The sequence below is a fragment of the Phyllostomus hastatus genome, unplaced genomic scaffold (assembly GCF_019186645.2).
Source record: "Phyllostomus hastatus isolate PE091 unplaced genomic scaffold, TTU_PhHast_1.1 phas_contig_34, whole genome shotgun sequence".
NCBI lineage: Eukaryota > Metazoa > Chordata > Mammalia > Chiroptera > Phyllostomidae > Phyllostomus > Phyllostomus hastatus.
Window position 1 is genome coordinate 66214921 of NW_025333857.1, and position 16588 is coordinate 66231508.

Consider the following 16588-nt stretch of genomic DNA (forward strand, 5'->3'; position numbering starts at 1 on the left):
CCTTGATCTCAACAGAATAAGGACAGCAAGAAAATGGCAGAAGGACAATGCCTGCCACAGGCCAAGCTCCACCAGCCCAGTATTCAGCATCTGTCAGAATATCAGAGGGTGGTTTACAGAAAAATGTGCTCTAATCTCTCTGTGACCTAATAAAGCCTGAATATTCTTAACTCATTCTAAATTTCTAATCATTAATTTGTATCTAAACCCTACTGAACCTCCCTGGAAGAAACATTTTGCCATAGGAATAACTTTTTCTTTTATAGATCAGAAGGAATACTATAACTATTTCCTCCATCATGCCTGGGAAAATTAGGCCCAAAGTTAGGACAGATGCTAGAATGGGCTCTTGTTCCTCAGCTGGCACTTCTAACCAGACTGTAGTCCCTATTTAAAAAGACCTTTGGTGATCACTGGAGGTGATGAGAATACAGGAAGCAAAGGATAAAAAAAAAATGATAGGACTTTTAAATTATTAACATAAATATAAAAGTAGATGAAGAGAAAATGTGAAAACACTGCAATGACTTGGTCTTGGTCCTCAAATTTCTGAAGTTGACTTTGGAATATCAGGAGAGCAGCAGGAATGGAAGGAAATCTCTTTAGGCAAATATCTATCAACATCTATTTCCAGAAAACTCCTCTTGTGGGATTGGAAGGTTTTATAAAGCTAAAGGCAGCTGTCCTGAAAATTTCAGTGCTAGGCTTAGATATTAAACGTACAACCTTAGGTGAAGTTTACCTTTCTTGATGCAATTGTCTTCGAGGTCTCGAACATAACCTTCCAGGCAGTTCTCACACCAAAACCCAGTGGTGTTATGGAGGCAGTTGATGCACTCACCACTCTCGGGCTTGCAAATCTTTGGAGTTTTAATTGGGTCCACATGGCCATGACATTGGCACTTCATACAGATGCTGTCAGAATTGTAATAGCCATTTTCACATTTATTGCAGTTCTGGCCTGTATAACCTTCTTTACACTGGACACATTTAGGTTCCAATTCACCCAATTCTAAAACAGAGAGAACACCAAAATAATTTAGTCCAGTCTCAAGCTACAGTGGAAATGCAAAACAACTACTCATTCTCAAAAGGGTTAAAACTTTCCCTACTATCTCCTCTCAAACTTAAGAGACACATGGAATCAAGTTGAAATCCTACACCTTATTTATTAATTGTCCAATTTATTGTGAAAATGATGGGGCCATCAGAGAGCCTATTTAGATAGAAAACAAAAGAAGTATGTTTACATAAGAAATCTGAATAATTACAAGGGCTAGGCACTCACTTTTTTTATCCCTTACTCTTTCGTCATGATAGATGGAATACGCTTTTACCGAAAACGTCCTCATCCCTCCCTCAAGGGTCATTCATTCCCCATACGTAGGCGGACTTGACTGCCAGTTCCTAGAAATGAAAGCCTTTGCTGTTTTTATAACTCCCTTTCACCTATATTACCCAGAACTTCACTTATCAACACATTTTGTACCTATCGATAACTGATTCACATATTTTTCCTTTAAAAATAAAGATTTAGAGAAAGGCCTTACTGAGGACACAACTGCCTGTAGACGTCACTGCTGAACACGGGCAGCGAAGACATTCCGTAGTGGCGTCAGGACTCGGATAAAACCCTTCCTCGCATTCTTCGCAGTGGTCCCCTTTGCTGTTCCCCTGGCAGTTTAAACACGCACCTAAAAGAAGCCAATTATTTTAAGAAGTTGAATATTTACTCCGAAAGCACAGTAACTTTATATAAATCATACACAAAAGACGTTAGGAGTCAATGAGGAACAGTCCCCAAGGAGAGGCCGGACAGAGTTCAGCTTCCGCCCCATCTGACGTCCGCACTGTGAGTTTGTAAACTCTTTAGGGAAAGGTGACCCGAGTTGCAGTAAGCCTTGCTGACTGACGACATACTGAAAGTAGGCCAAGAATATGCAGAGAAAAAATAAAAACAACCTAAATTCATTAAAAGAAAATAGATAAACTGCACTATTTTAATCATTGGCATACTGCATTAAATAAGTGAATTAGACCTATATATTATGAACATGCATAAATCTTAATGCTGGTTGAAAAAAGCAAAATGATACATACAGAAGGAGAGTACTTATTTTGTAAAATTGTAAGAACCACACTAAACAATACTAAGCAGATAGAAACACTAAGCAGATGGATACATACATATGTAGTAAAAAATTAAACATGGTCTGACAGGGTGCAGGCAAATTGTATGCTCTGCTTGCATTTGTGGAGGAGAAAAATGAGACCATGGAAGAAAACAGAGAGGACTCCAGCTTTATCTGAAATTCTCTGTTTCAAATATCTAACTCTATATGCATATGCACAACTTATTAAGCAAAATGTAAAAATGTTCATTATTCTAGTTGTGCATACATGGGTATTTGGTATATTGTACCCCATACATTTTCATATTTAAAAATGCAAAAAATAAAATGAAAACAATAAAAAATCAAAAGAAAGAAGGCAAACAAAGTTACGTGTTTTATAATAACACTTTTTGATACCCTGTTAGTAACTATATTCTACAGGCACTGAAGCAGCATAGTGTCTGAAAATAAGAAATTAAAAAGTGCAGTGTAATTCACATTCCTTCTTTAGGGGCCCACAGACATTCAAAGGGACACTCAGAACTATTACAGAAGTGATAAAAGTGAGCAAACTACATAAAAATCTAGGAATACAACAAAAGTTTACATGATAAGCTAAAATATAGTTCAATACAAAACCATAAGGAGTTTTTTAAATTTCCTTACTAGTAAATATTTACAAAAAAGGGGAGAGAGAATGAGGTTGTGAAATAAAATGGTCTGACAACTGGAGCAAGATTTGAAGAAACAAAAGAATGAAAATAGTAACATACATGTCAAACCTCAATTCTTTTTTATTGACATAAAATTGACATATAATATCCTATTAGTTTCAGGGGTACACCACACCACAGTTATTTCATATTTATGATTCCCATAATAAGCTAGTGACCATCTACCACCATAGAAAGTTACTACAACATTTTAACTATATTCCCTACACTGTCCATTGTGTCCTGAGATTTACTTACAACTGGGAGCCTGTACCTATTAATCTCCTTCACCTATTTCACCCACCCCATAATCCCCCCATTTTTCCCCCCTATTTCTAGTAACCGTCAGTTTGTTTCCTGTTCCTGTGAATCTGTTTCTGTTTTGTTTTCTTTATGTGCTTTGTTTTGTTTTTGACTCCACATATAAATGAAATCATATGGTATTTATCTTTCCCATCTAACTTATTTCACTTAGCATAATACTCCCCAGGTCCATCACATTGTTGCAAATGGCAAAATTTCATTCTTTTTATGGCTGAATAATATTCCTGTGTGTGTGTGTGTGTGTGTGTGTGTGTGTGTGTGTACCAAATCTTCTCTCTAGGCCATTTATCTATCTATGGACACTTACGTTGCTTACATATTTGACTACTGTAAATAATGCTAAAGTGAACATGGAGGGTGCATATCTCTTTTCACATTAATGTTTTCATATTCTTTGGATAAATACCCAGAAGTGAAATTCTTGGATTATATGATAGTTCTATTTTTAATTTTTTAAAAAACCTCCATTTTACAATCTCATCAACATCGTGCAAGGGTTTCCTTTTCTCCACATCCTTCACAGCACTTGCTATTTTTTGTCATTTTGATAAGAGCTATTCTGACAGGTATGGAGGAATGTCTCATTGTGGTTTTGATTTGCATTTCTCGGATGATTAGTGATGTTGAGCATCATTTCATATGCCTGTTGGCCATCTGTAAATCAGCTTTGGAAAAATGTCTATTCAAGTCTTCTGCCCATTTTTTAATCAGGTTGTGTGTTTTTTTAATAATAAATTCTTTGTATATTTTTATAATAAGTTATTTGGATATTAAGCCCTTATCAAATGAATAATTTGAAAATATTCTCTCCCATTCAGTGGGTTGTCTTGTTTTGTTAATGGTTTCTTCCACTGTGCAAAACCTTTTTTAGAACAAAGAATCTAGTTTATTTTTGTTTTTGTTGCCCTTGTGTGAAGAGAATGGTCCAAAAAAATAATGCTAAGGTTGATGTAAAAAAGCCTGTTGCAGCCCTGTCTGGCATGGCTCAGTGGATTGAGCGCGGGCTGTGAACCAAAGTGTCGCAGGTTCGATTCCCAGTCAGGGCACATGCCTGGGTTGCAGGCCATGACCCCCAGCAACTGCACATCAATGTTTCTCTCTCTCTTTCTCCCTCCCTTCCCTCTCTAAAAATAAATAAAATTTTTTTTAAAAAGCCTATTGCTTGTGTTTTCTCCTACAAGTTTTATAATTTCATGTCTTACATTCAAGTCTTTAATACATTTTGAATTTACTTGTGTATATGGTATGATAGTGGTCCAGTTTTTACATGGTCCAGTTTTCACAAAACCATTTATTGAAGAGACTGTCTTTGTCTCTATTTCCTCATTTGTCATAGATTAAATGCACATTTATGCATAGGTTTATTTCTGGGTACTCTATTCCACTTTTTTGATGTGTGTCTGTTTTTGTGCCAGTACCCTACTGTTTTGATTACTATAGATTTATAATGTAGTTTGAAATCAGGGAGCATGATACCTCCAGTTTTGTTCTTCTTTTTCAAGATTGCTTTGGCTCTTTGAGGGCATTTGTGGTTCCATACAAATTTTAGGATTCTTTGTTCTATTTCGATGAAAAATGCCATTGGTGTTTTGATGGGGGTTGCACTGCATCTGTAGATTGCTTTGGGTAGTATGGGCATTTTAGTGATATTAATTTTTCCAATCCATGAGCATGGTATATCTTTCCATTTATTTGTTTCTTGTTCAATTTCTTTCATCAATGTCTTAACAGTTTTTACAGTACAGGTCTTTCACTTCCTTGGTTAAATTTATTCCTAGGTATTTTATTCTTTTTTGAAGCAACTATAAATGGAAATTTTTCTTAATTTCTCTTCTGATAGTTCATTAGTAACCAATTTCTGTATATTAATTTTATATCCCATGACTTTACTGAATTCATTTATTAGTTCTAATAGTTGTGTGTGTGTGTGTGTGTGTGTGTGTGTAGTCTTTAGGATCTTCTATATAGAATATTACATGGTCTGTAAATAGTGACAGTTTGACTTCTTCCTTTCGAATTTGGATGACGTTTTTTTTTTCTTGCAAATGATGTGGTTAGGACTTCTAATGCTATGTTGAGTAAAAATGGCAAGGGTGGGCATTCTTGTCTTGTTTCTGATCTCAGAGGAAAAGCTTTCAGCTTTTTGCCCTTGAATAAGGTGTTAGCTGTGGGGCTGTCATATATGGCCTTTGTTAAACTTTGTCAAATACTTTTTCTGCAGCTATTGAGATGATTATATGATTTTATCTTTCCTTTTGTTATTGTGGCTTATCGCATTGATTGATTTGCAGATGTTGAACCATCCTTGCATCTCTGGAATAAATCCTACTTGATCATGGTGCATGATCCTATTGTATTTTTGAATTGAGTTTGCTAATGTTTATTTGAGAATTTTTGATCTATGTTCATCAGGGATATTGACGTGTAATTTTGTGTGTGCATGGAAGTGGGTGGGTGGGTGATGTCTTTCTCTGGTTTTAGTATCAGGGTAAGGAGTTCCTTCCTCTTCAACTTTTGGGAATAATTTGTGATGAATAGGTATTAACTCTTCTTTAACTGTAGAATTCACCTTTGAAGCTGTCTGGTCCTGGACTTCTGTTTTCTGAGAGTTTTTAAATTACTAATTCAATTTCGTTACTTGTAATCTATCTATTCAGGTTTTCTATTTCTTTGTGATTCATTCTTGGAAGCTTATGTGTTTCTAGGAATTATCCATTTCTTCTAGTTTTTCAATCAAATTTTAATTCTTAAGTTATTACAACAGGAAGCCCCAAAACTTCATAAGCTTATTAAGAGAAAGACATCTTCAAATATTATTATCTCAATATTTACACTTGAATTAAACTCACATATAAGTATCATCATTTTTAATCATATACTTTTTAAGGCTTCATAGTGATAATATTGTCATATATACAATAATGTAGTATAGCTTCATACAATGATAAATACTTAAGGTATTGACTTCTTTCCAGATTTTCTTGTATTCTGATCACTTTAGATATATAGCTTTGTGACAAAAAAAAAACAGCCAAAAAGACACACTAGAACACTCCAGATTTTGACTCTAAAAATAAAATAGTTTTAAATGTCAAAGTGTTCTATAGGTTGGAAAAGTCAAAATCTGCATTATACATAAAATTTGTCTACCTGCTCTCTATTAAAAATGTCCAATGGAAATAATTTTTAAGGAAAAAAAAGTTCTGATTAAGTATTAAATTTCAGTATATGAGGGGAGACACAAAAAAACTGGAATTATCTTCTGGAGGGCAGGCCCCTTGCCGTACAGGCTTCCCCAGCTAGGCGAGTGTTCTAGGAGCCCATCTGTATCAGTGTACTAGCTGGCATTGTGAAAGGCTGCATTCAGCTTCTGTGAAATTTTTTTGAAGGCTCTTCCAATGAGTTTGCCCGTTTCATGATGGGTGATTTATGAGCACACCTGCCCACACACACCATGCTGAGTGTTCAGCAGTTTCTGACCCAAAACAACCCCCATTCACCCTCCCTATTCACCCCATCTCACTTCCAGAGCAACTTTTTTTGTTTCCCCAATGAAAAAATTCCTCAAAGGGAAACGTTTTGCTGATGTGGAAACACACAGCAAAAAAACAAGAGAAGCACTGAAAGGCATCAAAATCAAAGAGTTCAAAAACTGTTTTGAGCAGTGGAAAAAACATCTCCATAGGTGTATTGCATCAAATGGAGAGTACTTTGAAAGAAAAGGAAGTTTAAACACGTAAGAATAAATATATAATTTTTTATAGATAAATTCCAGGTTTTTTGGGTCCCTCCTCATAAATACACCTCAAAAAAGTTAACAGTTCTGTAACAGAATATGGATGTTTGGGGCAAGATGCATTCAAATGACATGTCACTTGTAATATGGAAAGAAAAAGTCACATTGCTACTCTTATTAAGAAATGGTAAATACATATACTTTTAAAACTTTGCTCCTGCAATACTACTGGGCCTACACCTTTACTATTTGGAGACTTTTTACCATTCTAGATAAGACCCCCAAGCCTTGTCTTTGTTCCTATGACAATATAATTTCATTCTTTTAAACCATTTATGTTAGAATATTCAATTTTTTTCCAGGAGGATTTCTTATTTCCATTTGTTTTAAAGACATACCCTGCAATGAGAAGTCAGTAAGAAAAATAGCCCTAGGTGGTAAATATGTTATCTCAAAAGTCAAGATGAAAACAAGATTAATAATAAAACTCATCAGTTTTTTTTATTATTTACCGAATACTTTATTAGTTTCTGTACTCAAACCTATATGGATTAAGACCTTACATATTTAATACAGTGCATTACCCCTGTACAAATGAAAAAAATTATATTGAACATTTCTAGACTAATATGGCTGGTAATTTCTATGCTACACTACCTTAAAAAGAACAGGCACCTGGAACACAGCTATGCAGAAAGAATATTAATAAATCACACACAGACCAGACATAAATACACCAGAATGCTAATAGTAATTGCAAGAAGCAACATTCCCTTCACAGTTTTTTTTTCCTAATTTTCAAATTTTCTCTGGTATACATCTATCACTTTAATTTTTATTATCTTGATTTTTTCTGATTACAAATTAATACATCGTAAAATATATGACATGCCTATTGTAAAATACTTCAAGAACTCCAGCAACTTTCAAACATTTCATGTAGAAATTTGAAGATAGACTTTTTAATAAAAATAAAGATCACAACCTTCAAAATCCATATACAGTAGAAATTAATAATGTGAATTTGCTTTTGTAACAGCTTACAATTCCTCTCGGGAGGCAACACAGCGTAATGATCTGGTATTTAATGTCAGATCTGAGTTCCATTCCCAGTCAAATCTCTTACCACCTACGTGACCTTCAGCAAATAGGTTCTCGGAGTTTCATTTTTCTAAGCTGTTAAACGGGATAATAATTTTTAGCTAATGATTTGCTGTAATGTAAATATTTCAAAGAGTGAAAAACTATTCCTTAGGATGTAATATTTTATCTTTATGCTTCAATTACCTCATCTATAAATTAAGAGAGCTGAACTAAGTGACATCTAAGTTTCCTTTAAAATAAAAACTTTGAGGATCTTTGTTATGATAAATGATATATAAAAGTTAACCTAAGTTTAACTTCATTCATTATTCTCTGCCTGGAGCCTCCCATATACAACAATACTGTCTTACAATTCACATTCTCTTTGCTAAAATATAGCCAAAGGAGTGGATCAAAATAAAGATAAAAAGGAAGCAATGAGTGTTTCCTGAAGATGATCTCATGCTCTTTGGCTAAGCATCAAAAAAATCTGGTAGTGGTAACCAAGAAAATAACTGGTCAAAGAAAAGAATACAGGGTTTCTTTCCCACTAAATTCAGTGACAAGGCTTTGAAAACATAAATTGCCACCTGTAAAAAGACTTTTCTTTATTTATCTTGCCATTTCATGGTTTATATATAAACCTGTCAGAATACAGAAAGGTACTATATTGGAGGAAAAATGCCTGATCTAGTCTACAGGACAGAAGGCAAACTTTAACCTGTCAAACAAAATAAAGGCCAAGTCTACATGAACAAGGGAGAGAGTAACAAGATATAAGGTTAAAGAGAAAGTCAAGCGCCAAAAAATGTTAAATTGTGTAGGCTGTGGAAAGAAGTTGGAATTTTATTCCAAGAGGGATGAGAAACCACTGAAGGGTTTAAGCATGGGAGTGATGTGATCTGGTTTTACATTTTACAATAAAAAGATCACTCTGGCCCTGGCTGGTGTGGCTCAGTGGACTGAGCACTGGCCTGTGAACTAAAGGGTCACTGATTCAATTCCCAGTGAGGGCACATGCCTGGGTTGCAGGCTGGGTCCCCAGGAGGGTGTGAGTGGCAACCGCACATTGATGTTTCTCTCCCTTTCTTTCTCCCTCCTTTCCCCTCTTTTATTTTTTTATTTATTTCTAAAAGTAAATAAAATCTAAAAAAAAAAAAAGATCACTCTGTTCCATGGAGACTGGACTATGGACTATGGTGGGGTGGGGGTTGGGAGTGAGAGGACAAAAGAGGAGACAGTTCAGATGAGAGAGTGCCCAAGTAGTTCAGAGACAGGACAGTGGCTTAGATGAGGATGATAGCCATGAAGATCATGAACAGATTCAGGGTGTTATGTTCAACGTCAAGCTGGTAGAACGTGCTGATGGCATGGATATTTGCAGTAGGAAAAGAAGCAAATATGACTGCTAGGCTTCTGGACTAAGCAGCTGGGCGAATGGTGCCCGTCACCAGAGTGAAGAACACTATGAGTAAAGCCAGCTTTACTTACCGGGTAAAATGAGGAGTTGTTTTGGATGTGTTAGGATTATGATGCCAATTAAAGCATTTAAGTGAAGATGTCAAATGCACTGTTAGATCTTTGAGTGTGAAGATCAAGCAAGAAATGTAAATCTGGTCATCAACACAAGTGTGGACGGCCTTTAAGTTAAATCCAGGGGACTGAATGAGATCATTTAGGGAGCGTGTAAACGGAGAGGATGAGCATGCCAAGGACTGAGCTCTGAGGCACTCCAATGTTTACAAGTAGGACAGAGGAAGATGTAGCAGAGCCGACTGAGGAGGGGGGAAAAGCCAGGAAAGTACGATATCCTTAAGAGAAGAAAGTCATTGAGGAGTAAAGGAGTGGTCAGCTCAGTCAAGCTGCTACAGGCAATTTACTCTCCATGGAAAACTATGCATACATGAAGGAGCTCAATTCTTTAAAAGAAGTACATTATACAAACTTAAAGTTCTAGTTTTAAAAAATAACAGTTCCCCCATCTCCATTTTAAGGGAAATGTGTTTTCAATAAAGAAAATCTAAAAAAATACAGGAAGAGTAGAAAGAAAAAATAATTATCCTAAGAAATTTGCCATTAAGATTTTGAGTATTTTTTCTTGAAATCCTTTCATATATAAAGGTTCAGATTTGCTTTTAAATAGTCTAAACATGTCCCACATGCCATCTTATACCCTGCTTCTTTTGCAGTCTTTCTCATGTTGTTATACATCAATCTTTAAAATATTTTAATGACAACATAAAAACAGCTGTCATTTATTGATTGCCTATAATGAGCCAGGCACTGTATTAAGGGCTTTATAAATACAGGGTCTGGTGGAAGTAATGCCTCCTTGAGTGTGGTTAGTAGGGTAATAATATGGGTGTAATAATTTATAGTTTTAATTTGAACATTTCACCTAAAATGTTATGTGGTGTGCTTGAGTGTGATACTGTTATGTTACAGAATTACATGCTTATGATTTTGTCATTAAAAAGGGGCATTATTTGTGCTGGATCCTGTATATTGTATTGACTATTCACAACAATCTATTAGGCAATTACTGTTACAATCCTAAATTTCTTTAAAAAAAAAAAAACAAATAGGCTACCCTGGCCAGTATAGCTCAGTTTGTTGGAATGCCCTCCGGTAAACCCAAAAGGTCACAGGTTCAATTCCCAGTCATCACATGCCTAAGTCATAGGTTTGATCCCTGGTCGGGGCATATATGAGAGGCAATCGATTTTTTTCTCCCTTTCTCTTTCCCTCCCTTCCCCTCTTTAAAATCAATAAGGATATCTTCAGGTGAGGACAAAAAAAACAGGCTAAGTAATTTACACATGTAAAGTCAAGATTGCACTTTCTGTGCTCTTAACTATGTATTGCCCAGATAATATGATTTGTTTCATTCCCTGTTATAAATAGGGTGGTCTAATTTTTTTAGAATTACAACTACCACTTTGATGAGCATCTTGGAACATGAAGCTTTTTATGAATTGAGAATTATTTCCTCAGAATAGATTCCTGGAAACAAAATTACTGAATCAAGGAAGTATTTTTAAGACTTTTGACACACATGTCAAACTGCTTCCCAAAATGTTTTCTCAATATACCTTATCACAAAAAGGTTACTTTAAAAATCTACTTCAGTCTAAAATACAATACAGGGTATAGAAAAAAAAACTACACCAGGGGAAAAATAAAGACTATGAAAACATCATAAGTGGCCACCAGAGGGCAACCGTATCACAGCGCTGTTGAAAAATCTCATTTAAGACAAAAGACTGAGCTTACAGTTTTAAATTGAGTATTGGCAGTCCTTCATGTTGGACTCCACTTTTATTATATTTCAAAACAGAGAAACCATTTATTTCTCTTATTACTAGCTGCTTTTAAAAAACATAATCATGAAAAGGATTTCTTTCGCCTTAAATTATCTCCAGAATAAGGACAGTTTGGGATTTATTTAACATTAAAGAGAGCTAGTTCATTGCTCCACGGAAAATGAGAAGTGACAACCAGCAATGTAGACTGCTTCCTCATAATGCAGAAGATCGACGGAGCAATTTAAATCAACTCAGCGTGATGAAGCATTTCTGTCATTACTCAGGACTGGAACTCATCTTTCCTCTGTATGGATTCCATTCACTTGTTCATTTATTCAACAAAAACTTAGTGAGTATTTACTATGTGCCACACTCCATGCTACAGACTGTATAAATGGTGAACAAAACAGATGTGGAACTTACAATGAAGTGAATAAGCCATATGTGACTCATAACCACAAATAAATATACAAACTGTGGTAAGTGCTATGAAAAAACAGAAGTGTGTATGAGTGTGTATAATTGGGAATTGTCATTAATCCTGGATCATCAGGAACTGCTTTCTCCATAGGTAGATAGATAGATAGATATTCTTTGCAGAGAGAAGAAGGGAAAGAGAGAAACATCGATCGCCAGCATTCTGTACAGGCCCTGACCGGGAATCAAACCCGCAATCTAGGCATGTGCCCTGACTGGGAATCAAACCTGGGACCCTTCAGTCCATGGGATGACACTCCAACCAACTGAGGCACGCTGGCCAGGTCTGGGAACTGCTTTCTAACAAAGCAACCTTTAACTAAAGGCCTCAGGAAGGATATGATTTATTGAGGTAAAGGGTCCAGGGCTGGGAATGGAGGTGTATTAGAAAGGCCCCTCTAGGCAAAGAAAAGATCATGTATGAGAACCTTGTGATAAGGGAACACAGCTTGTCTCAGGAATAGAGGCCAGCATTATTGGATCATAGACAGTAAAGAAAAAGAATAATATAAAATAGAACTGGTAAGCAGGTAGGGACCAGATCACATAATAGGAAAATAACCCACAATTTCTTCTAAATAAATCTGTTTCACCATAGAGTAGATGATTAACATAAAGAATAGCTTTCGCCCTGGCTGGCGTGGCTCAGTGGATTGAGTGCGGGCTGCGAACCAAAGTGTCGCAGGTTCGATTCCCGGTCAGGGCATATGCCTGGGTTGCAGGCCATGACCCCCAGCAACAGCACATTGATGTTTCTCTCTCTCTCTCTCTCTCTCTCTCTCTCTCTCTCTCTCCCTTCCCTCTCTAAAAATAAATAAATAAAATATTTTTTTAAAAAAGAATAGCTTTCAACACAGATTTTTCCAGGGTACTTTCACATTTTCAAATATTCTGCTAACTTGCTCTCACAAAAACATCTGTATTTGTCAGACTAGTCCTGAATTTTTTGTTGAGGGAAAAAAGACTTCCAAGGAAGTCTCTCTAATCCTTACATTTAGGAAAACTAAAGATAAGAAAAGTCCATGGCCTTTAGTTTTTGTATAGTTTGACTAAGTTTGACTCAATATGGCTTTCTTGTTTTTTCACTGCCTAGGGTTCACTGAGCTTTTTGAGTCTGTGGGTTGATATATTTCATTATTTGAAAAACTCTTGGCCATTATCTCTTCAGATATTTCTTCTACTCCAATCTCTCTCTTTCCTTTCGGAGTCTCTAATTACATTTATGTTAGACTTTTGGCTGTACCCCACATGTTTTTCCTGCTCTGTTCTTTCCATTGCATTGTTTTTTATCTCTATGCTTTAGTTTGGATATTTTTAATAGAGTGACATTTGAATCTATTGTATTAGCCTTGTCTCTACTATGTACAATCTGCTGTTAAACCCATATGATAAGTTATTAATTTCATGTTATATTTTTTTGCTTTTGATTATCCTTTTGATTTTTTTATAGATTCTAAATCTCTTAAAACTTTGTCTCATTTCATCTTTGTCTGGTTTTCCTCTAGTTCCTTAAAATATTAATTTTAGTTATTTTAGTCATTGTATGCTAATGTGAACATGTAGATGGGTTTCCTTCCATTGTTTTCTCTTTATTAGTATCATTCTCCCACTTCAGAATTATCTCATATATTTTTTAAGATTTTATTTATTTATTTTTAGACAGAGGGGAAATGAGGGAGAAAGAGAGAAACAGCAATGTGTGGTTGCCTCTCCTGCACCCCCCACTGGGGACTGGCCCCCAACCCAGGAATGTGCCCTTACTGGGAATTGAACCAGCAACCCTTTGGTTCACAGGCTGGCACTCAATCCACTGAGCCACACCAGCCAGCGCTCATATTTTTATAGTATGCCACATACAGTTTATAAAAGAACCACATATGACTCTCCTTTCCTGTGTTAGGCAAATAAAATAGGACGATCACCTCAGTCCAATCAGAAATAGAAACGAGCTGAGGAAGAACTGCATTTTCAGTATGAGTCAGTTCACCAATGGTTCATCACAATTCCTGGTCGTGGCCCTCTAAGGTTTTTGACTTGAGAGCCTAACAGGCTGAGTCTCCTCAGCCCTGACAGAACTGCAACAGATCCAGTACTTCCCTTTGCTGATCTGAGCCTAGGTCCCACTCCATGCACCTTCAAAATCTGCCAGTGTCTTGAGAGAGAGAGATGGCTGTATGTTGTAGGAGGCCCTCTCTAAATGGATTTTTAATCCTTACCCCAGGACATCGTTATTGATTTTAGAGAGGGGGAAGGGAGAGAAACATCAATGTGAGAAACATTGACCTGTTGCCTCTTGTATGCATCCTGACTGGGGGCCTAACCCACAACCTAGACATGTGCCCTGACAGGGATTGAACCTGCAACCTTTTAGTTTACAGGATGACACTCTGAGCAACTGAACCACACTGGCTAGGGCTGTAAAGAAACTTTTGTCCTCTAAGCACAAGAAGAAAGATTTCTTTCTAGCTTTCAGGCCAGCCCTCCATATCCTACACAGTCAGCTAAGTCCTAAGAGAAAACGGGCCTTGCGTTTAGGGCTCCTCTAGTTTCCAATCCGTCCCACAAGCCCCAAATGACTGCCAAAGGCTCTTCTTGTATCTCTTTCCTCAAGAAGATTTCCTTGGCTTGGGCTAACCCTGCTCCTTAGCCTATGCCCAGAATCAGCAAATGTCCCCTTGGAAAGGAAATGGCTTTGATCATCAGCTCACTTAGGAAGAGTTCTAGCCTTTGGAAATTTTAGTTCATATCATCCTCCTTGTTTCCATAGCTCTCCAACCAATATAATTTTTGAAATGCATGTGGCGTTTTATTTTTCATGTTGTCATTGCAGGAGTTTGGCTTGCTATAACTTATTATATCCCACTGAGAGGAGAAAGACCCTTATAAACTATTTGGAAAGAATCAACCTACAGATGAAGGACTTCAAAATAAAAAGAACAATGGACTAATTACATTAAAAGGTAAGGAAAATGTGTACCTGTGAGGGCATCACAACTGGCAGACCTATTACTGCATTGGCAAGGCGAGCAGCCACTCTTACTAAAGCCATAATATCCGTCTTGGCATCGATCACAGGTAGAGCCGGTGACACCCACTTTACACTGGCATTTCCCAGAACTGCAAATAAAAGCAAAGACAACAAACAAAAGTAAATGAGTTTGAAAATCTTGTTGCCTCACATCCCATCATATGATGATCTTAACGTAGAAATTATTTCGAGTAGACTCTAGAAGTACTGAGTGATTTTTATTTTGAATATAATAGAAATAGTTTCATGACCATATAAATTCAATTAACATAGTACTAACACTAATAATTTGCGACAATTTAATCCTCTGCACTCAGGTAGTTCAATACAAATGACAAAGGAGCCATGGAGAGAGACTATAAGTCCCAGTGCTTAGAAATCTTTGTCTGTTAAGCAGCGGGGCACAGAACTGATACGACTGCCACACCTCATTCCCGAATCATTCCACAGTTCCGTCAGCACCCACGCTGCCCCAGTCTGGAGGTGAAAAGCCCTCACCCAACTTAGCTTCTGCATGAAGAATATGAAGACCAGAATCTTACTGAATGTGTCAACCAATTTCCATTTAGATGCTGGAAACAATATAATTTTCTACTTTAGGTACGAGCTATATTAATATAGATCTAATAATAAAACTGGAATTCACAGTTATGTAAAATGACTATAATGGTGACACCTGTCACTTTCTGGATTAAACCTATATAAAAATTCTAAATTGTCAACTCAAAAGGATTAAAAATCTAAAGTAAGAAAAATAATTTATTTAGTATCCCATGTCTTCCTATTAGCCTATTTTCTTTTCTTACATGTCCATTACATTAATATCACCCCTTTCCAATCAGTGAAACTTAACCTCTGTTTGTTATTTCCAAGTCCTCTCTGCCCCATGTGCCCTCGCAATCACTCTCCCAAACCTGTGTAAATCACCACTTTCTGTTGAATTTCTTAGTATTATTTCCTCTACAAACATCTCTCTTAAAATGTCTTTCCTCCTTCACCTCTCAAAAATTTTCCTTTCAAGTTCATTTGCCTATGAAAGTTTTCTCTGAGTAATCTAAAGCAATCTTTTGGCTTCCTAACTTCACATTCTCTGCACCGTAAATTTTAACCTTAATTATGGTCTGTTCTACATTCTTTCATATATGTAACTCTTGTTTCTCTAGTTAATTTGTTAAAGACATGAACTAAAGACCTGTATCATGTAGTTATTTTTTATTATCCTCAAGACATAGCTCAAGCCTATGGATAACGTACTATAACTATTTTCATTTCATACATCTTACTTGGTAAGTTTGCTGACTCCCGGAACCGTATCTTAGCTACTTTAATATCCTCACAGTCTCATAGTGCCTGGTCTGCTGTAAGCACTTCATATATACTTGACAAACAAATGCTCAATAAATATACAAACTGAGTTTTAGAATTATGTACTGGAAGGGAAAAAGAAAGATGAAGAGCTAAACTACCGGGATTCTCAGAAAAGCTAAAGTTCTTTCCCTTTTTTCCAACAGTATAAGCCTTCTTTATATGCTCATTCTGTACCTCAAATTTTTAGGCTTCATCTGAGTAGATTTTGTTATCAGTTTTTTTGTTTGTCTACCTTAGACAATCAAAGGTGGAACTGTTTTTCAATTTAATTTTTTTTAGAAATTTAGCTCCTAATAATGAGCTTCTGTGGTGTTGTTCATTTTAGTTCAGGAGCCCAAGCTCAGATTATTAAATACTTGCACAGCTCTTACACATACTGTCAGTTAAAGTAATCCCCTACTACTTCCCATATTCCTATTTCTGTAGTAAAAATAGAAGTT

General features: G+C 36.2%; 1 protein-coding gene across 1 annotated transcript in view; it reads right to left on the reverse strand.

Moving 5' to 3' along the window:
* The window catches only part of MEGF9 (multiple EGF like domains 9), an 89906-nt gene that overhangs the window by 5698 nt on the left and 67620 nt on the right, over nt 1–16588 (reverse strand). The window contains exons 3-5 of the mRNA XM_045840257.1: nt 14730–14869; nt 1551–1694; nt 743–1012 (exon numbers count right to left, since the gene is read on the reverse strand). Coding sequence (XP_045696213.1) covers nt 743–1012; nt 1551–1694; nt 14730–14869 — 554 coding nt within the window. The remainder of the gene's footprint in view (nt 1–742; nt 1013–1550; nt 1695–14729; nt 14870–16588) is intronic.